The following is a 23,330-nucleotide window of genomic DNA, read 5'->3' as shown; positions in this document are numbered from 1 at the left end:
AGCAATGTAGATCATGTAATGGTGTTCTACAGCATCCACTTTTCATCAAAATACTCAACTTTTTGTAAAATGTCATTGCCTTATTAATGTACTTTGTTGAAATAATTTCCCTTATGTGATAGCAATGTAGATGAAATGTACAGCACTTATGAGAATGAAGACATTTGTGTAAATGTATTAAATACTATCATTTTTTTTTGCACTTGTATGTGAGTTTGATTGTTGGAACTGATTGAAAAAAACAATAAATTAGTCCCCCCTCAAATGAGTTGAAATCATGATATGATAAAAATTCCATTTTTATGGTTTCCATTTCCTCCTTTTCTGTTCATAATGTTGACATCCATATCGTAGATTGTGTAGGAGGTGAATATTTTGGTTGAAGTGAGTATCACAAAATATTCTAATGTGGGTTTGTTTTTTTGCTTTTTACCCGCCCTGGTGTCATTAAACTCCCAATGTTTACTTTCAGCTGTGTTTTGCAAACACTGCCAATTCACTCTTCAGTCAATTGTAGGTATATTTTTCTGATTGACGCAATGGAATATGGTAAAATTAGTAATGCAAATTTAAAAAATAAGTACACTTCAGAAATTTTTGATTTAAAATAAACATTTTCATTTTCACACTAGTGTTTTCCTTTTCTAGGCTTTTCTTGTGAAACGTCTTCTAGATTATGCAGCACTGAATGAGTCGAATCTGCAGTACGGTTTGTTGTTGAGTCTTGGGCTGTTTTTGACAGAAGTAATCCGCTCCTGGTCATTGGCAATGACCTGGGCATTGAACTATCGCACTGCTGCCAGGCTTAGAGGAGCTGCCCTTACCATGGCATTTGATAAAATTCTGAAACTTAAGAACATGAAGGAGAAATCTTTGGGTGAGGTATGTTTCCAATGTTCGTTATTGCAGTGATACATAGAAGTTGGTGAATAGAAATTATATAGATTTAGAAAGAGACTAAAAGTACTGAAATTTAAGGATTGACATGCAACAACTGGATCATGAAGCTTTCACGGGATAATTGAGTTGCACTGTACAAATTTGGCATCAAAATTAATACAAAACACCCATTTTCTACAACAATGGGTGGAATCTTACCTAGCAATGGCCTGAGATCTGCAACTGTGATTTCCTCATTCCTCTCTTTATCAGGTTGGGATCTTTCTGGCCCAATGCTTCCTAAACTCCATGGGGAGGTCCAAGCCACATGAAGGCCATGTACTTTGAGGAAACACTACCCTAGAAAGCAAAGCTCCAGCCCCAGCTGTAAAACTTTTGAGAGACATCGAAATGGTTTCTAAAGTTTACTTCATATAATCAACCATGCTATCTCCAGTGAAACCGAGGGAATTTCAAGTATAGGATTGAAGAGGCCCATTTTATTAATGGGCATCGCCCTCCCCGTTGCACCATAAGTGCTGAGGAATCAGCATGATGGAGCACAGCTGTGGTAGTGAGTTAATAGATTTGACATTCTAAATTTTTCAATTATTTAGAGACTTGCATTGAAGTACCTTTCTTGGCTTTCAGCTAGGCGTGTAGCTGCCAATAGCAGTCCTTTTCGACCCACAGGCACTTACTGGCAAGAGCTGTACCACTATGGTGAAAAGCAAAAGTTAACAGGGACATTTTTGAGTTAATTAGAAACATAGAGTGATTTGTAGCAAAATGAAATTGGAATGACATGTATTTTGTTTAACCTGTAAAACCCATCTAAATTTGACTTGCTTTCTGTCCAGCTTATTAACATCTGCTCCAGTGATGGACAGCGATTGTTTGAAGCTGTTGCATTTGGAAGTTTGTTGGCAGGTGGACCTCTTGTAGCAATTCTGGGAATGATTTATAATGCCACGTTGCTTGGTCCCACTGCCTTCCTAGGGTCTGCAGTTTTCATACTCTTCTATCCAGCTATGGTGAGTAACTACTAGTTTTTGAACACAAAATAAACTGGGTTGAAGAGCAATTAAATACTGAAAATGGAGCATTGCTCTGATGTTTATTATGCAGTAAAGTTAATTTTGAAATAAATTTAATGGTCATTGGCAGTGAGCTGGCCACTACTATTACATGCTTCCTTTGATAAGCTGTTGTTGCCATGGTATTTGACAAATTTCTGAAATAAAATATGACTTAAGCTTCTATCAGTCTGGAACTGATTATTGTAATTAATAGTATGTTGTTTGTTTCTATGTTGCATTTTAAAGATTTTTAACTTGGCTCTTTTTACAGTTTTCACTACCATGTTAATCTTTTCCCATTTGAAAGTGCAGATTTTGTGTAAATTGGTGATTTGAATTTGAATTTCACTTTTCTAAGTCTTCATTTTCTGAAAGTACAGAGTGATTACAGGGATGATCATTAAAAACAATAATCTCTGTGTGCTGTATTTTGATGTCAGCTGTTCTCATAATGCATTGAATGAAAGAACCTATTGTACCCATCCTATACTGGAGGAATCTCAGTTTGTCTCTTTATAGTAAGCAGTCCTTACTGTCTCTTCCACTTATTTTTTCTGTATTGAAATAGATCTTTTGCACATTACTCTTACTGCCTTTCATTGAAAAGAGTTATTGTACTGTATCATGCAAGTTATAGGAAACGTTATGTTCTGCAAGGGCAAATCATTTTTTGCTTTTCACTCATGCCTGCTTAGCTCATTCCTGCTTTTTTGCTTCGACACCACCTTTCTTCGGTTCTACTTTCTATGAATCAAAAATATTACGTTCCAACTTTCTACTCTTTAAGTTACTATTAAAGATGTACATATATCTTCGTTATCACATCTGTTTCCTTTCTTTTGGAGTTGTAACAGCTATTGCAAGTCAGAAGTCACACTTCACACTGAAACTTGTTTTATTTTGTAAAAGATGTTCGTGTCCCGGCTGACTGTATACTTCAGAAGGAAGTGCATTTCTGTGACGGATGAGCGTGTTCAAAGAATGAATGAAGTCATCTCTTACATAAAATTTATTAAAATGTATGCCTGGGTGAAAGCATTTTCACAGAGTATTCTCAGTGAGTATGGTATACCAAAGAAATTAAGTTCTTCAATTTACTATATACTTTAAACTGATTTAATTTTATTCCCTGTTAGAATTATCAATATTTGTTTACTCCTGATTTCTGACAACTTCAGTAGAAACAAATTACTTAACTCTAAACTCCTTAATTGATTTGGAGATTAGTAGGAGTTTCCCTTTATGCTTTAAGTCTTAACCTTTTAACCAGAAACCATTATCTGTTCATCCTCTGCATATAGATAAATAGGTCATCGTTCACAAGATACAAATCAGTATTCTGGATTTTGGAGATGACAACAGGGCAGCTAGCATTTGTTGTCTTTATTCTGTAAACATCTTTAGGATTTCCCAAACGTTCATTATTTTAATGTGTAAATCTAGAATTTTACTGAAAATAGTTTTGTATACGCTGAGTTTTTGCAGCCTCCTTCATTAGTCAAGGTAAATTAATTGAATTAATGAAACTTGTTCATGTAAAGTAGATGAAAATCTTTGTATGATGACTGTGATTTCGAGTGGGAATATTTCTGCTTGTCAAATATTTAAGGCCTAAAATATCTAATTGTATGTTTGTTTGTTATGTTCCTTGATAAGTATCTCAAAATGGTTTACTCTTTAAAATGTGCTACTTTAAGTTGTATCCGAATTGTATGTTCATGTTCTCTTCTAGTGTTTGAAAATTGTTTATTAAATTAGATATCAATTGTATTTTTTCCTCCTTGAATTGCTGTCTGAGAGTGCAGTCTAGTTTAATTATGTCTCAGCTGCTAAAGGCCATGCATGTTTGAAATGATATTTGGTAACAGTTGAAACATGGTATTTCTCTGCATTGAGCTTGGAAGATCTTTTTGCAAGATTTCCATGCCATTAACTCCTTTGAGTTTACCATCATATGTCACTATCATTGATTAATTTGAATTTTTTTGTTAGTAAATCTTGTGTACAACAGTTCTCATCATATTAACTAACTTGGAATTGCCTCATATAGCTGTAGCAACCTAGGTTATTTCCTGACCTCTAGAATTGTATGTGTGGAGTTTGCATCTTCTCCACATATCAAAAATGTACTGGTTGATAGGTTAATTAGCTACTATAAATGTCTCCTTGTGACAGGAATATCAAAGGGCTGCTGATGAGAATGAGTTAAAAAGAAATTTTGTGGTCAGGATAAAACAAATTACTGTTGAGAGGTGGCAAAGGCTTAGTGGGCTGAAAGGCATCAATCTATGTTGTAAGGGCATATGAGAAGCCTTGAAAATTTACAGGAGTTCTACAACAACTCTTTTAATGTAAATTATCATATGGGTATTTTTTGAGAAATTAATAAAGGTTTTCTGTTTTCACTGAAATATGCATGTCATCACATCAGATTTCAATTTAAGTATTCATATGGTCATGGTCCCAATGTCTTTTGTTTTCCTTGCTAGAAATCAGAGAGGATGAACGACGAATCTTAGAATACGCTGGATATTTTCAAAGCATCAGCGTGGGTATTGCTCCAATTGTTGTGGTTATAGCAAGTGTAATGACTTTCTCTGTCCATATGCTCTTGGGCTATGACCTTACTGCTGCTGAGGTTAGTCTGCATATTGAAAGTTTATAACTGTTTGAAGAAAAACCCTACTGTTTTTTTTTTCGTAGCATTTTGAATAGATTGAATGGTTCACAGGTATCAAATATGATGTGGTGAGTGTTGATGTTTCCTTTGATGAGAGAATAAGAGAAAACTCGGAGTCAATGTTCAAAACTAAGGGGGCAAATGTGATTATTTTCCTTGGATAGTTGAAAATCTCCTTCGACTATGACTTGAAGAAACTTCATAATTTTAAGGCAGAGGGCGTGGAAATTTAATGGGTGTATGGTGCTGAGTTTATTGTAGATCAAGCATGATGTCATTGAATGGTAGAGTAGTTTTGTGGGACTAAGTAGCCCAGTGCTCCCTTTTAAATATCTGTATGAAAATTAAATTAATTGAAATGATTCTGATTCTAACATATAGGGCTCTCATCTGAAACTAAAATATAACAATGTTTCAAGTAGAAATCCTTGAGATTGTTGTGGAAAAGTGATTACTGTGAGCAGCTGTTTAATGAATTGAGTTGGTCAGCATTAATGGCTTGCACATGAGTGCTTCTGCACTCCTTATTTTGACTGAAAGCAATACAACTCTAATCCAGCTCCAGGTGTAGAAACCATTGAATGCACCTTAGTGATGAGATAGGCCAACTTTCCAAAGTGTCTGCCAGCAATCCACCATGTCCACCATTTTTCCCTCACCTTGCTGGTTGCTTAACCCATACATGGATCTGTGAATACTTGTACTTCAGGGCACACTCAAAAAATGAAATAATTGCCTACATCTAGATCCTCATTGGATTGCCAAGGTGTCTAGAAAATCTACTGAGTCTTTGTTTACAGTTACTAAATATCTTCCCTCCAGCTTCTCCAGCCCCCCCCCCCCAGTAGTAACACCTTGCGTAGCCAAGCTATTTGGCTGTAGTAGAACAACACTGAAATTTGGGAAACTGACTGGCCACAAACAATCATAAAGCCCCTTGATTGCAATGAACTCTGGGAGCCAACCTCCCAGAAAGAATATTCAGGAACCGCGTGATAGAAACTGCATACTCTAAAAGCTATACTTATGAAAATTTGGGTTTTTTTTTATCAGTCATTGGAAGATCTGTACAAGCTTTCAATTTGTTGAACATCAACTGAGATAGTAGCCATTTTACTTTTCATGCAAACTGCTTGAACTGTTAGTATTACTATTCTTTCAGATTTCTAGCGTTCAAAATTCAGTATTCGTGTAAAATGTTTAAAATGAGTAAATGAATGATATTAAAACATGTTTTTACATGATCTCTGTTCTAAAGTAAATGCTTATGGTTTTATCAGTTCTATATTTAGGTACAGGGTCAATGACACCTGTATTACCGGGCATTTGCACTCCCAGACAACTCACTGAATTGCATTTTTCCATAACATGAAGTTATCTCATCAATAAAAGCAAATTTAAGAAAATGTTTAATTATTTGCATTTATCCCACGTGAATTCTGTGAGAGCAAATTTTATTCCATGTCTTAAATTTTGGGTGGTTATTTGTGAATTCTGTCAGGGTGAATTTCCATTGCCAGTCATACTTTCTCAATTAGATTGTTTCTATACATTGTTATTAGTGGTACATGCAGTGGGCTCGGCTCAGCAAAGCAATGCAAGCTGGCAAAATGCTTTATTCCATTGGTCTCTCCTTAAAATTGAACAGTCTTCTACTAGGCATTGTGTGAATTATTGTAGATTTTCATAAGGAATTATTCTGGTATCTTAGCTGAAATTGTTTGCACATTAGATGAAAAATCTTAAGAGCACCCTCTTGTGTCATATAAGATTAAATCCAGACGGGCTACTATCCCCCAGTTTTTTCAGTGGAAGTGTTCAGCAATGGTAACGGAAGTCAGATGTGATCTTGTACAGGCTAGTAGGAGGTTTAAAAAAAAAAAAAAAATAGTGCAAGTATCAGAATAAGTTTGCTAATAATCTCATATCTGACTTCAGATGGTAAGGTGTTAATTGGTACAGGAAGGCAAAAGAGGAGAAAGTGTTAGATTTTGTTCCAGGAGTACTTTAGGAATCAACCGGTTTGAGATTTTGATTCCAGTATTCTGCCACTAAGAATTAGAAGTAGGGGCAGATGAAGGAACAATATAGATTTCTGTTTCATTGGTGCTTCTAGTTACTTGCCATTGATACTTAGTTTTAATCTTTTTTTTTGACGTGTGCATGCATGCGTGCATCTGTGATGTCTTTTTCATGGCTTTTTACAAGGCGTGGAACGAGAGAGAGAGAGAGAGAGAGAGACTGTGTGGCGTGCCACTCCTCACACAGACATTTTCACAGTATTTTCCCTTTATTTTTACAAGGTCGAGATGCAATCTTGACACTCAACCCGGCACAGATGGAAAGCGTATCCGGGAGTGGATCTGACTGGTTTCGAACCTGGGAACCTCCGCTCCCTGGTCCAGTGCCAATGTCATTGTGCCTCCAGCTGGCCCTAGTTTTAATCTTTACTTTTATTAATTGTCATTATTTCAGATTTTCATATGTTTGAGTCATGATTCAACCTCCTGATCATCCAGTGTTATTTTACTAATATTAGAGAAATTGAAAAAGCTGGCACTGTTTTAGTACATCTTGGCATGAGATATCATTGGGGGTGGTCCTCCACAATAGTTAGATAAGTATCCCTTGCTTTACAAATATTCAATTTACAAACTTTTGCTGCAAAGTCATGGACTATTTGGGTCTTGTCATTTAGGAAGCTATTTTCACTATTACAAATAGCACACCATTTAACTATCTAGGGGATAACATTTTACCAAAATACCCACAATGCTTTTGTCTAATCAGTTAAATATATGAAATTTTGCTTAAAGCATTTTCCAGATATACTGTCCTCTATCAATTAAGCTAAAAGCTATTCTCAATCCAACCTTCCTGTCACCCTCCATTTCTAAAATGATTGCACTGGAAGGCCAAAACATCACAGCAAGTAAATTTTCAAACTTTATTTTGAAACAGTCATTGACTTGATTAGCTTTAGACAGTTTACTGCTAGGTCCAGAAAAATGCCCAGTGGAGTACCATTAATGATGATAGTTGTTGTACTGAGTTTTATTTGAAAATTGATGTTCGAATCCCAGAAGACATTAGCAATGTTGCAAGTGAATAACAAGTCATTATCTGTAATATGATTGGAAAAGTGTGCAGTTGACGTTTCAGGCCGAGACCCTTCAGGACCAGAAGAAGGCTCTCAGCCCGAAACGTCAAATGTTTTTTTTTAACTCTTTTCCATAGATACTGCCTGACCTGCTGAGTTCCTCCAGCATTTTGTGTGTGTGTGTTGCTTGGATTTCCAGCATCTGCAGATTCTTCTGTAATATGATTAGTGACGTGAAAATTTATGATTTACCAGTGTCAAAAAAGATAGATAGATTTTTGCATTTAACATTCATCCATGGTAAAGGCTTTGTGACTTGAATGTTTGTGTATTTTCTATTTGGAAATTATAACTCTTTCAATTTGTTTGTAATTTTCAGTTTTTTGCCATGATATTCTTTAATTTCAGGCCTTTACTGTGGTGACTGTTTTCAATGCTATGACTTTTTCCCTTAAAGTCACTCCATTCTCCGTGAGATCACTTTCTGAGGGATCCGTGGCAGTGGATAGATTTAAAGTAAGTTACTTTTCAAAAACAATTTAGTTTGAAATATTTTAAACAGAAATGTTGCCTTTAAGAAGCCTGATGCTAGCTTTGGATCAAAACCTAATTTGCTGTTGATGAATAGGCAATGGGGAGCTAATGGGAAAGTGGGGAGAATAAATAATGGATGACTGTAAGTGGGTGCAGACTTGGTGAAGTGAAGAGATGAGTGACTCTCTAACTCTGTTTGTAACTATAGTGCTATTCCTGGATTTAAGTTGAATATTAATGAAATGTTCTGTCCATCAAGTGATAGGAAAATTGAGATATGAAGCATTTTATACACATCCATATCTTTTCCAAAGACTTGCTATTTTATCCCTGATAAAACTGTAGAATTTTGACCGTACTCATAATCCAGGAAGCTGACTGTAATTATCCAGTTTAAAAATACAAATACTAAAACTGCAATCTTTGTCTTTTCATGTTTATATAAAAGGAGTCCATCTTCCAACCACTGATCATGTTTGGTCATGTGTTTCGTGTTGTTGCGAAAGACGGTCATCATTTTAGACATGAAAGTGAGAACCTCACACTGTATAATTTGCTTGTTTTCTAATGACATGAAGTATTCTGGTAATATCTTTTATACTGAAAAATGCAGTCTTTCAAGGTGAACAATTATCAGTACAGCTTAAAACTGCCTTAAGTGGCCAGATTATCAACCTTTGCATCAGGACCTGTCAGAAAAGTTCTTCATCAGTTGCTGACCTTTAAACTCAGCTGTTCCCTTGCCATATTAATGGTAGCTGACTCTCTCAGCTCTTGTGCTGACAGATGGCGTCCCTTTCCAGCTGTCCCACCTTCACAGAGATTTTTTCCAGCACACTTGAGTCACTGAATAATGGGGTGCCTTGGAGTAATCACCACATGTTTTTGACTTGGGCTAATGTAATTCTGAACCACATTAAGGATTTGGAAGTTCTGTGCACAGCACAAATTATTTCAAATCTCCCTGATTTTGTGCAATTATTCAAATATGTCTAGTTGCAATAAACAGGATAACTTAAATTCTACCAATTACTGTCTTGTAAGTTTGCTGTCAGTCATCAGCAATGTCATGGAGAGTATTGTCGGACAGTGGCTTCAAGCAGCTTATTGATACTCAGCTAGGGTTCTACCAGGATTACTATGCTCTTGTCTTCATTATTACCTTTATCCAAGCAGTGAGACAGTTGAATTGCAGAGATGAGATATGAATTATTGCACATGATGCAATTATGACAGCATGATGGCAATTGACAGTGTGGCAGAATTGGAAAATTCTTCACTTCCTGAAATTAAACTTTACAAAGAAAAGCAGACTGGTCAGGCAGTAATTAGATGGATTGGATTTGTCCCTTTATAGTGAACAGCTGATATGTTGGGATCGACCAGTAGATGCCAGTGTTGTAACTACTGGAGCAGTTTAGCAGGAGGCACAGCTAATTCTGGAGCTTGCGTCTACAGTCACAGCTGGGATTCTTTTCTGACATATAACCTTTTATGTATCAACTGTTCTTGAACTTTTTTGATATCATGAGAAGGGAATTGAATTGGTTAAGGACTGGCTTCCATGAGGGTAATTCAGGAAGTAGCTGAGACAGAGAGCTATTCAGTATTTCTGGCTGAATGTACAGTTGCAAGAAAAGTTGGTGAACCCTTTGCAATTACAGGTGGCCCCTGTTTTCCGAACGTTTGCTTTACGACACCTCGCTGTTACGAAAGACCGACATTAGTTACCTGTTTTCGCTAACAGAAGGTGTTTTCACTGTTACGAAAAAGGCAGCGCATGCCCGAACAGCCAAGCCCCTCCCCCGGAACTGCATTCTAGCCGCCATTGCTTAAACACATGCTTTATCTCGATTTATTTTGTGCATTCGTTAGCAAGATGAGTTCTAAGGTATCAGAAAAGCCTGAAAGAGCTTGTGAAGGCGTTACACTTAGCGTAAAGCTAGACATAATTAAGCGTTTCGATCGTGGTGAACAAAGTAAGGACATTGTCCGCGCGTTGAACTTGCCTGCGTCCACCATTCACACTATTTATACACAGAGAGAAATGGCTTTTGGTTATTCGTATAAACAAGTGTTTAACTGTGACGAAACTGCAGTTTATTGGAAAAAATTGCCTAGCAAGACATCTATTTTGTGAGAAGAAAAACAGGCTAAAGGACACAAGGCATCGAAGGACAGGTTTACCCTAATGCCTATTATTAACGCCACTGGTGATGCTTAAGCCTCTACTAGTGTACCATTCAGAAAATCCTAGGGCACTTAAAGGCATTGATAAAAATACACTTCCCGGTGTGTTCCGTTCACATCCCAGTGGTTGGAATACCCAAGTGCTTTTTTCTGAGTATGAGTGGATATGTTAGTCCTTCTGTTGGAAAATACTGTAGAGAAAATAACCTCGTTAATAGGTGTCTTGTGATTGTCGATAATTGTGCTGCTCATCCACCCACCTGCCATTACCGAGTATGGCGGTAACGTTCGTGTTGCGTTCTTACCGCTGAATACGACATCGTTGCCATGCGACCAAGGCCTAATAGCCACAATGAAGGCTTACTGTACGCAAGCTGTGATGCGTTTTATTGTAAGTACCATTGACGGAGAGGGCAACTCTGAAGCGCCTTTGCGAGAGGTCTGGAAAGAATACAATATAAAATTGGCAATCGCCAACATTGGAGATGTTCTCGATAGGCTAACAGTCTCGATGAGAAATGGCGTTTGGAGGAAACTGTGTCCCGAAGCGGTGAACGATTTTAAAGGCTTTGAATCATCAACAATAAATACAGCAATAGTGAGTTTGGCTACTGTACATACATTATTTCTACTTTATATAGGCTGTGCATTTTTATGCGTTATTTGGTATGATTTGGCAGCTTCATAGCTTAGCGGTTACTGGAGAAAGTGTTTCTGCCGAGAGTGCTGCCGTGAGATTTTCGCTGCGCTAGATAGTGCTGAAAGGTATTTCTACTTTATATAGGATGTGTATTTATCATATCATTCCTGCTTTTACTGTATGTTACTGTTACTTTAGGTTTTATGTGTTATTTGGCATGATTTTGTAGGGTATTTTTTGGGTCTGGCAATGCTCAGAAGTTTTCCCCATATTAATAAGTGGTAATTCCTTATTCACTTTACGATATTCCGGCTTACAAACCATTTCATAGGAACACTCTACCTTCGGATAGCGGGGGAAACCTGTACCTGGTTTTCTGCATTAATTATTCATAAAATGTAGTCTGATCTTCATCTAAGTCACAATAATGAACAAACACGATCTGCCTAAACTAATAACACACAAAGAATTGTAATCTCACATCAGTACTGAGTACACCATTTAAATGATCATAGTCTAGGTTCAAAAAAGTATGTGAACCTCTGAGATAATGCCTTTTACAAAAGCTATTTGGAGTCAGCTGTTCCAATCAATGAGATGAGATTGGAGGTGTAGGTTATAGTAGGGCTGTGCCCTTTTTAAAAAAAAAAAAAGACACACAAAATCAGTTTACTGACAGAGCCTGCAGTCCTCAGGGAAGACCATGTGAACCATGCCTCGATCAAAACAACTTTCAGAGGACCTTAGAAGAAGACTGGTAGAGATGTATGAAGCTGGAAAAGGCCACAAAAGCATTTCTAAAGATCTGAGTATTCATCAGTCCACAGTAAAGAAATTGTCTCTAAATGGAGAAAACTCAGTACTGTTGCTACTCTCCCTAGGAGAAGACAACCTGCAAAGATCACACCAAGAGCACAATGTGCAATGCTGAAGGAGGGAAAAAAGTACCCAAGGGTAACAGCAAAAGACCTGCAGAAATCTCTGAGACTTGCTAAAGTCTCTGTTCGTGTATCCACTGGAAGGAAAACACTGAACAAGAATGGTGTTCATGGAAGGACACCACAGAGGAAACCACTGCTCTCCAAAACGAAACATCACTGCATGCCTCAAGCTTGCATAGGACATCTGGATTGTTCCACAATGCTTTTGAGACAATATTCTGTGGACAGATGAAACAATAGTTGAACCTTTTGGCAGAACTGCACACTGCTATGTTCGGAGGGAAAAGGGCACTATACAGCAACACCAAAACCTCATCCCAACTGTGAAGGATGGTGGAAGGAGCATCATGGTTTGGGGCTACTTTGCTGTCTCATGGCCTAGACAACTTAAAATAATTGAGGGAACAATGAATTCAAAATTGTATTAAGACTTTTTTACAGTAGAATGTCAGGGTAGGGGTCCATCACCTGAAGCTTAATAGAAGTTGGATGATGCAACAGGACAATAACCTGAAAGACATGAGTAAGTCAACAACAGAATGGTTTAAAAAGAAGAAAATTTGTGTTTTGAAATGGCCAAGTCAAAGTTCAGATCATAACCAAATTGAAATGCTGTGGCATGACCTGAAGAGGGCTATTCATGCAAGGTATCCCAGAAATATTGATGAACTGAAGCCGTTTTGTATGGAGGAATTGTCTAAAATTCCTCTGAGCCAATGTGCAAGACTGATCAACAGTAACTGGAAACATCATTACTGTACAAGGGGTTCACACCAGTTACTGAAAGCAATGGTTCACATACTTTTTCCAACAAATACATGTAATATTGGATCATTTTTCTCAATAGATAAATGAACAAGTATAATGTTATTGTGCTATTTATTTAATTGGATTTTCTTTATCTAGTTTTAGTGCTTGCGTGAAGATCTGATCACATTTTAGGTCATATTTATGCAGAAATAGTGAAAATTCTAAAGGGTTCACAAACTTTTTAGCACCACTGTAGACGCCTCTGCTTCCACCTTTTCTTTCGCACACATGCTGGATCCTGCCATGGGGATGTTCTTGGAGCCTCGTCTTTTTTCACTAGCTACTGAATTGTTCACCGCCGTTCATGTTCAGATGTGCCAGGAATGCGGGAACATCAGTCTGATCTGATGATTGTGAGACCACTGAACAACACCTATTGCATGCTTATACAGCCCCAATTCAACCGTAGAACTAGCTTCATAATAATGAGGGAGGGGAGGATATACTGTACTGGAAAACTATGCAAATGATAGTGGTATTGTCCATTTCTGCTACTGCTGATGTTTCACAGCTTTTTGTGAATGCTTAGTTTTAAGCTAATCTCTTCTGAGACAATTCTACTTAGCTCAAATGTGCCACACAACACGAGGATTGAGAGGTGAGACTTTGTATCAATAAGGACTATGTGGTGAATAAATCAAACTGCATATAAAATGAGGTGTTCTATTAAAACAGAGAAAGTAAATAAACACAAAATTATCATCCTTCAGATTGATTGAGTCTTGTTAGGGTATAATTACACCTGGAGTTAGTTGCTCCTAATGAGCTACATTTGGTTTTCAGCATCTCTTCCTTTAACCTGCTGCTGTGTATTGCTGCCTGTGCCATTGGCTTATTGTGCATTGCCCAGGTGTCATAACTTTACACCTCTTCAACCTGTTCAGAGTTTATTTCTAATGGAAGAGTTTCACATCATAAGAAAAAAGCCAGAAAGTTCTCAAATCGCCATAGAACTGAAGAATGCTACTCTGGCTTGGGACTCCCCAAATTCTAGTGCTCAGTCCTCGCCGAAGATGACACCCAAACTGAGAAAGGACAAACGTGAATCCAGAGGGAAAAAAGAGACAAAGGAAATTCACCAGAATGAACAAAATGGTCCTTTAACTGAGCAAAATGGATATCTTCTAACAAACAATGACTCACAGCCCAGTCCAGATGAGAAGGAAATTTCTCTGATCAGTCCAAGATTACAGAGGACACTGCACAATATCAATCTTAGCATAGAAAAGGTAAGAAAAATGCGAACATTGTTTAATTAATAGAAAAATGTTATATCTTTACAAAAGATAATTTGAAGTAAGGTTTGTTAAATATGTAACTTGCCTTGGTCTTGTCATTTGCACTTGTAATTTAGTGAGAGTTTTTTTTGATTTTTTGTTTAAATGGATTTCTTGAACTATTTTGATATTCTATTAGTTGTACTGATCTTTCTCATTTCTGACAGGGGAAGCTTGTTGGAATCTGTGGCAGTGTAGGATCCGGCAAGACATCCTTGATTTCTGCAGTTTTGGGTCAGGTAATGCATTTTTAAGTTTTCATCATCTACAAAATAGTTGCATTGTATACGGCAGAATTAAGTTACAGTCTTAGAAGTTATTTATTAGGCCACACATTATTTCCTTGAAGTTATAAAGCAAATTCACATTCATAAAGCTTGAATTTTTATTGTCAAATTAGTGTGGAAAATAAACATTTTAAGCCTGCATCATTGGAAGTGAAACATGCAGTTTAGCCTTAGTAATTTTCTTTCTAATGCCTCGTGTCTTTTTTTAATGAGTCTGGTAATTACAGATCAGTTGAGCTGGAAGTATGGATCTGTAAATACTGAGCCAGATCTTTCTGGACACAGCCTGCTGTCCCAACTTGTTGCTCATGACTCACTCACTCTTGTATTTTTTTTTCCTGAATGCGTTGGCCTTGATGAGGTGATTACCACCCTCCTCCCCATCCCAACCAATAGGGATTGAAGTAAGGTGGGTTCCGAGTGAAGATTAACCCTCCTGTTATAACCTGACACCCTTTTGGACTTTGCCAATTTATTGGCTATCAGAAGCTTTTTTATGTTAATAACTGTCTTTGACAGAGGCATTTTGAAACAAGTCACAGATTTTAAAAAAAGAACCATTAAAAAGATGTTAAACCTCTGATACACAATCAAGACCATTGATAAGTAAAAAAAGCCATTTGCCCTTGTCCTTTTCCTTGGAGTCAAATGAATGGAGTTCCCCGCATTCCATTCATTAGCCCTCAGTACTGTAAAGTTGAAGACAGGGTATAAAGTGTATTTGAATCATTTCTTCATGTTGTTGCTGCACTACTAGATCGATGATGAGTCTAGCAATATAGCAGTTGGTCAGCTAGTCTGATTTCCATTATGACTTAAAAATTTCTACATAACAACACATGACAGTGATAAAACATGGACCGGTCTTAGCTGAATATCTTTCAGCATTATTCAGAAAATTAAAATGTTTCAAATAAACATTGGGGAAAAAAAATGAAACAGAGAAAACTAAATTGATTTTGAAGTTTTATAGTTCATTCCGTAAGCCTATTGCAGTACTCAAGTACTAGATAAAAGTCAGATAAACTATTCATTCTGGGGGTAGCTATGTTGTGTTAAGAAAAAAAAGTAATCATGTAGCTTGAGTTCATTTAGGGTTTCAAAAACAATTAATAACTTTTCTCTTGTAAAGTGAGATCTGTGGAAGAGAGATACAGGTAAAACAAGTGATAAAGTTTACAGTGCCTATATTTATTTAAAAAAAAAGTATTCCCCCCGCCTCACCAAAAGTTTTCATGTTGTATTGTTTTACAACATTGAATCACAGTGGATTTAATTTGGCTTCTTTGACACTGATCAACAGAAAAACACTCTTTTGTGTCAAATCGAAAACAGATCTCTGTAAAGTGATCTAAATTAATTAGAAATATAAAACACAAAATTATTGATTGCATGAGTATTCCCCCCACCCCTTTAATATGACACCAGTCATCACTGCTGCAGCCCATTGGTTTTAGAAATCATATAATTAGTTAAATGGAGATCTGTGCAGTCAATATGTTTCAATTGATTGTAGTAAAAATACACCTGTATCAGGAAGGTCCAACTGCTGCTGAATCAGTACCCTGGCAAAAACTACACCATGAAAACAGAAGAACACTCCACTCCAAGCAACTTGCGAAAAAGCTATTGAAAAGCACAAGTCAAGAGATGGATACAAAAAAATTTACAAGTCACTGAATATCCCTTTGAGTACAGTTAAGTGAATCGTCAAGAAATGGAAAGAACATGGCACAGCTGTAAATTTGCCTAGAGCAGGCTGTCCTCAAAAACTGAGAGATCATGCAAGAAGGGGACTAGGGAGGGAGCCCACCAAGAGACCTGTAACAACTCTGGAGGAGTTACAAGCCTCAGTGGCTGAGATGGGAGAGACTGCGCTTGCAACAGCTGTTTGCCTAGCTACCTCACTAGTTGCACCTTTATGGGAGAGTGGCAAAGAGAACGCCACTATTGGGGGGAAAAGAACTCAAATGAAATCTCAGCTAGAGTTTGCCAGAAGGCATGGGGAGACTCTGAAGTCAGCTGGAAGAAGGTTCTATGGTCTGATGAAACCAAAATTGAGCATTTTGGCCATCAGCTTAAACGCTGTGTTTGGCAAACACTGCACATCATCAAAAACACACTCTCCCTACTGTGAAGTATGGTGTTGTGGGGATGCTTCACTGCCGCTGGCCCTGGAAGGCTTGTGAAGGTAGAGGGTAAAATGATTGCAGCAAAATACAGGGAAATCCTGGAGGAAAACCTGATGCAGTCTGCAAGAGAATTGCAACGTGGGAGAAGATTTGTTTTCCAGCATGACAATGACCCCAAGCATTAAGCCAAAGCTACACAGGAATGGCTTAAAAACAATGAAGTTAATGTCCTGGAGTGGCCAATTCAGAGTCCATACCTCAATCCAATTCAGAATTTGTAGCTGGACTGAAGGGACTTTTCACTCACGAACCCCATGCAATCTAACAGAGCTTGAGCAATTTTGTGAAGAAGAATGGGGAACAATTGCAGAGTCCAGATGTGCAAAGCTGAATCAGACCTTTCCACATAGACTCAGGGCTGAATTGCTGCCAAAGGTGCATCTATGAAATACTGACTTGAAGGGGGTGAATACTTATGCACTCAATTAATTTGTGCCTTATACTTGTAATTAATTTAGATCACTTTGTAAAGAGATGTTTTCAATTTGACGCGAAAGAGTCTTTTTCTGTTCATCAGTGTCAAAAAAAGCCAAATTAAATACATGGTGATTCAATGTTGATGAACAATAAAACATGAAAACTTCCAACGGGGATGAATACTTTTTATAGGTACTGTAGGTTCAATTGCTGTACCTTGAGAAAAGAGTAACCATGGATGTATAGAATATGTCCTCAAATGTTATTGCAGGCTACATTATGTACAGTATGACACATTGGGTATATGATGGCAGCCAGTTTGAGGAAAGATGAGAAAAGCTAAACACAGACAAGAGAAAATCTGCAGGTGCTGGAAATCCAAGCAACACATACAAAATGCTGGAGGAACTCAGCAGGTCAGGCAGACTCTGTGTAAAAGAGTAAACATTTGATGTTTTGGGCCGAGACCCTTCATCAGGACTGATAAGCTAATGTTTTTTGCAAAGAGGGGTGACTGAGGGAAGACTAAAATGAGGTATATAAAATTATAAAGGGCCGAGATGGAATGGCAAGGAATGACCAAGTTCCCTTGGTTGGTGAGATTGAGGGGTGTTACTCGGGCAGTGAATTGGTGGGAACGCAAAGGACAGGAGAGGCTGATTGCAAGGATAAATGAAGTTTACTTTGCTGAAATAATACAGGCAGGTAAATCTAGTATGTTGAACATAGCATCAAATAACGTAAAATACACATAATGTGGAAGTATGTCAGTTGATGTGTGCTAGGATGAATTGGGTGGTGGCTGTGAGTTGGGATGATATGATTGTAGATTATTTCTTCAAAAATCTAGTTAGTACAAGACTGCATTGAAAGTTCTGGTATTGGTATGTCATTGACTTATGAATCAAAATCTAGAATATGATATTTTTGTGGCTGCACTCAAAGAATATTGATGTACAAGAGAGTTCCATGTAGTTAAATCAGAATTATGCTTGGTAATTGTCTAAATTTGCTTTTGATGGAGGAAACATATAGCGGGGGATGGTTTGGGGATCATGGAAGATCATGGCATCTTTTCAACCGTGGCACCAATATGTATAATCCCAGCAATGCAATAATGCTACCTGCAGAATGACTGTACCAGAACAGCTTCCACTTAAAGAAAGTTAATGTGCTTAACTGATTATTCAGACAATTGTCTGAACAAATACAGTATCTGAACTGGATGGATGAGGAAAGCTTGATCTCCTGTCATTATTGTTAACAGATCTTGAGCTCAGATACAGTGGTGCTAGAAAGTGTGTGAAATCTGTTGAATTTTCTCTATTTTGCATAAATATGACCTAAAATGTAATCAGATATTCATGTAATTAGTAAAACTAGATGAACAGATTCATTTATTTATTGAGAAAAATTATCCAATATTACATGTATTTGTTGAAAAATGTATGTGAAACTCTGGGGTAATGCCTTCAAAAGCTATTTGGAGTTAGGTGTTCCAATCAGTGAGATGAGATTGGAGGTGGGTGTTGTAGAGGTGCCCTGCCCTATTAAAAAGACACAAAGTAAGGTTACTGACAGAGCTCACTCTTCTCAAGAAGATAGACCCTGCTCTTCTCAAGCAAGATCTGTTTATATGCAACATGCCTCTATCAAAACAACTTTCAGAGGACCTTGGAAGACGAATTGTAGAAATGCATGAAGCTGGAAAAGGCTACAAAAACATTTCTAAAGACCTGAGTATTCATCAGTCCATATTAAGAGAAATTGTCTACAAAAGGAGAAAACTCTGTACTGTGGCTACTCGCCCTAGGAATGGGCATCCTGCAAAGATCACTCCAAGAGCACAACGTGCAATGCTGAAGGTGGTGAAAAAGAACCTAAAAGACCTGCTGAAATCCCTGGAACTTGAAGATTTTGTTTGTGTGTACACTATAAGAAAAACATTGAACAAGAATGGTGTTAGTGGAAGGACACCACAGAGGAAACTACTGCTCTCTAGAAAAAAAAAATTGGTGCACATCTCAAGTTTACAAAAGACCACCTGAATATTCTACACTGCTTCTGGGACAATGTTCTGTGGACAGGTGAGATGAAAGTTGAACTTATTGGCAGAAATGCACACCGCTATGTTTGGAGGGAAAAGGGCACTGCACACCAACCAAAACCTCATCCCAGCTGTGAAGCTTAGTGGAAGGACCGTCTTGGATTAGGGTTGCTTTGCTGTCTCAGGGCCTGGACAGTTTGCAGTTGTTGAGGGAGCAATGAATTCAAAATTGTATCAGGACATTTTGCAGGAGAATGTCAGGGTAGCAGCCCATCACCAGAAGCTTAATAGAAGTTGGATGATGCAACAAGACAATGATCTGAAAGACAAGAGTAAATTAGTAACAGAATGGTTTAAAAAGAAGAAAATTCATGTTTTGGAATGGCCAAGTCAAAGTCCTGACCTTAATTTCATAGAAATGTTATGGCAGGACCTGAAGTATGCAGTTCATGCAAGGAAACCCACCAACGTCCCAAAGTTTTGTAAGGAAGAATAGCCTAAATTCTTTCAAGCGGATGTGTAGTACTGATCAACAGTTACTGGAAATGTTTAGTTGAAGTTATTGCTGTTCAAAGGGGGTCACGCCGCCCCCCCCTCCCCCATCACAGAAAGCAAAGTTCACATACTTTTTCCAACAAATACATGTAGTATTGGATCATTTTTCTCATAAATAAATGAACAAGTAATATGTGTTTTGTGTTATTTATTTAATTAGGTTCCCTTTATCTAGTTTTAGGACTTGAATGAAGTTCTGATCACGTTTTAGGTCATATTTACGCAGAAACAGAGAAAATTCTACAAGGTTCACAAACTTTCTAGCACCACTGTATATGAAAAACTAGTTAGCATTCCCAAAAATTTCTGGAGTTGTTCCGTGCTTGTGAATTCCACACGTGCTGTAATTCAAATCTTTTAAGCAAGTATGAAAATTGTTTTCATGATTGGGGATAACATTTGATACAATTTTGGAATGGATTTCTTTAGAGATTATAGCAACTCAAATAGCAAAGGAAAGTGGAAGGAGGTATGATTATAAGTTATTAGATGTGTACTTTCTTGTTCCTTCGCCTATTTTCACCTCGCCCTTGAAAATGTGAATTTTCATTTATTATCCAGATGACCCTGATAGAAGGAAGCATTGCACTTGATGGAAATTTTGCCTACGTGGCTCAACAAGCATGGATTCAAAGTGCCACTGTTAGAGAGAATATTCTGTTTAACAAAGCATACAATGAAGAAAGGTAAAAATTTAGGAATTACTAAGGCAATTGTTGGTCAAATTTAAGTATTCAAAGCATAATGTTATCAATTAGTTAAACACAGAAATTGCCATCAATGATCTACAAGTAAGGTAGTTTCTGTGTTGAAGGAAATTTTTCAGGCTAGTGATCGTCCATAACTGTTGAGTTTTTCTTGCTAGGCACACACATTATGATCTTTCAGTGGAAGAAAAATGGTCAAGGCACATCAAACAAGATTTCAAAATCACCAAAGATTGATTGAATGTTTATTTGAATTAGTTCACAAATCATTAGTAAAGCAATGAGGGTGGATTTTGAACCATGTAAGTGTTCTGGAACAAGTACAAAACATTGAAAAATTCCTTATCTATGTTAGAGATAAACAGCTGGCCAGATGTGATGAAATATCCTTGTCATTGCGCACTTTAATGTGCTTGACCACACCATCCTTCCATGCTTCCTTGCTATTTCTCTTTGATACTTTGATTTGTTTTGTTCTATTCTTATCTTTCCAGTCATAGTCAGAAAATCTCATGCTGACCTTTGATCTGTTGAACCTGAAACTACACTGTAAAATGCAAAAATCTGAAACTCACAGATTAGTTAGCTGAAGCTGTCAGTTCTTCTACAGGTGTACTCCATGCAGCTGTAGAAAGTACTGTCAAGGTTCTTCAGCACTATGTGAAAGAATTGCCATCCCAAAATTGAGGTCTATAAGATTTCAGTGGGAATTTTTGGACAAAGGCTTATAATATAAAGAGTAAAATGGGCATAGATTATATATTTTTTGTTAGACAATTTAACTTTTAATTATTTCGTTAAGTTTTTGTATGACTTTGATTAGCAGAGACATTTAAACAATATTAAAATCAATGGAGCACAATCAGAAAAGCACCACACTTTACCTTAGTCATGTTTGGCTTGGGTGTTTGAACTCCACGGTCAGAGGACCATGCACCACTGAACTTCGAGGTGCAGGAGTGCCAATGTGGGGCAGCAGGTTAGCAAGGTGTGAATATACATCTTGCTTTTCTTTCACTATGTATGTTTTCCTTTCTCTTTTTCTTTGATTTCTCCCTCTTCCCCTAACTTTCTCTTTGTTTTCTTTCTTTAGTTCTCTCTTTATGTGCCCATCTCCCTCCCCCTTTTCTACCTTACTCCTCCATCAACAAAGAAGGTTCACTAGATTGATTCCTGGGATGGCAGGACTTTCATATGATGAAAGACTGGATCAACTAGGCTTGTACTCTCTGGAATTTAGAAGATTGAGGGGGAATCTTATTGAAATGTATAAAATCCTAAAGGGATTGGACAGGCTAGATGCAGGAAGATTGATCCCGATGTTGGGGAAGTCCAGAACGAGGAGTTACAGTTTGAGGATAAAGGGGAAGCCTTTTAGGACCGAGATTAGGAAAAACTTCTTCACACAGAGAGTGGTGAATCTGTGGAATTTTCTGCCACAGGAAACAGTTGAGGCCAGTTCATTGGCTATACTTAAGAGGGAGTTAGATATGGCCCTTGCGGCTAAGGGGATCAGGGGGTATGGAGAGAAGGCAGGTACAGGGTTCTGAGTTGGATGATCAGCCATGATCATACTGAATGGCGGTGCAGGCTCGAAGGGCTGAATGGCCTGCTCCTGCACCTATTTTCTATGTTTCTATCTCCTTTTGCCTTTCACCATTCCCTCCCACCACCTCACCCTATTCCCTATTTTTGGGAATTCTATCTTATGACGCTCTTGTGCAATGGGATCTTTTTGTTACTTTAAAGCTGCAATATAACCATGGGGTATTGGTATTGAATGTGCAAGTTGCTTAGTGGCGAATCTCAAGCTTATGAAATAGCAGATACATCTCAGAGTTAAAGCTAGAATAGGATTTTGGGTATTGGTGGAAAGCAGTACCACAGAGGCATGGGGATTAATGAAGAAAAGATTTAATAGTGAGGAACACCCTTTCACTTAGAAGGTGCAGCTAGTGAATATGACTGAAGATGTGCTGAATTAGAAAGATCCTACGGTAAAGGAAATCATTCAACCTTAGTCATAGTAACCAAATGAGTGAATATACTGGATAGAGATATCCTTTGTATGTAGTTACTGGAGTGAGTTAGAAACACGACAACCTACAGCACAATACAGGCCCTTCAGCCCACAAAGCTGTGATGAACATGTCCTTACCCCAGAACTATCTAGGCTTACCCATAGCCCTCTCTTTTTCTAAGCTCCATGTACCTATCCAGGAGTCTCTTAAAAGACCTTATCCTATCTGCCAACACCGCTGGCAGCCCATCCCACACACTCACCACTCTCTGTGTGTGTGTGTGTGTGTGTGTGTGTGTGTGTGTGTGTGTGTGTTAAACTTGCCTCTGACATCTCCTGTGTACCTACCTCCAAGCACCTTAAAACTATGCCCTCTTGTGCTAGCCATTTCAGCCGTGGGAAAAAGCCTCTGACTATCCACACGATCAATGCCTCTCATTATCTTATACACCTCTATCAGGTCACCTCTCATCCTCTGTCGCTCCAAGGAAATAAGGCCGAGTTCACTCAACCTATTCTCATAAGGCATGCTCCCCAATCCAGGCAACATCCTTGTAAGTCTCCTCTGCACCCTTTCTATGGTTTCCACATCCTTCATGTAGTAAGGTGACCAGAACTGAGCACAGTACTCCAAGTGGGGTCTGACCAGGGTCCTATATAGCTGCAACATTACCTCTCAGCTCTTAAACTCAATCCCATGGTTGATGAAGGCCAATGCACCATATGCCTTCTTAACCACAAAGTCAACCTCCGTAGCAGCTATGGATTCGGACCCCAAGATCCCTGTGGTCCTCCACACTGCCATTAATGCTATATTCTGCCATCATATTTGACCTACCAAAATGAACCACCTCACACTTATCTGGGTAGAACGCCATCTGCTACTTCTCAGCCCAGTTTTGCATCCTGTCAATGTCCCTTTGTAACCTTTGACAGCCCTCCACACTATCCACAACACCCCCAACCTTTGTGTCA

The 23,330-nt window shown here is 38.0% G+C and overlaps 1 protein-coding gene across 4 annotated transcripts in view; it reads left to right on the top strand.

Moving 5' to 3' along the window:
- abcc5 (ATP-binding cassette, sub-family C (CFTR/MRP), member 5) overlaps positions 1–23,330 on the top strand; it is a 125,026-nt gene that overhangs the window by 23,835 nt on the left and 77,861 nt on the right. For all 4 annotated transcript variants that reach the window (XM_072255198.1, XM_072255196.1, XM_072255200.1 and 1 more), the window contains 8 exons: positions 649–882; positions 1,740–1,913; positions 2,868–3,015; positions 4,448–4,596; positions 8,147–8,254; positions 13,738–14,082; positions 14,298–14,369; positions 20,190–20,314. In XM_072255198.1, coding sequence (XP_072111299.1) covers positions 649–882; positions 1,740–1,913; positions 2,868–3,015; positions 4,448–4,596; positions 8,147–8,254; positions 13,738–14,082; positions 14,298–14,369; positions 20,190–20,314 — 1,355 coding nt within the window. The remainder of the gene's footprint in view (positions 1–648; positions 883–1,739; positions 1,914–2,867; positions 3,016–4,447; positions 4,597–8,146; positions 8,255–13,737; positions 14,083–14,297; positions 14,370–20,189; positions 20,315–23,330) is intronic.

Source organism: Mobula birostris, chromosome 4 (genome assembly GCF_030028105.1).
Source record: "Mobula birostris isolate sMobBir1 chromosome 4, sMobBir1.hap1, whole genome shotgun sequence".
Taxonomy (NCBI): domain Eukaryota; kingdom Metazoa; phylum Chordata; class Chondrichthyes; order Myliobatiformes; family Myliobatidae; genus Mobula; species Mobula birostris.
This window is presented reverse-complemented; position numbering and strand designations above follow the sequence as displayed.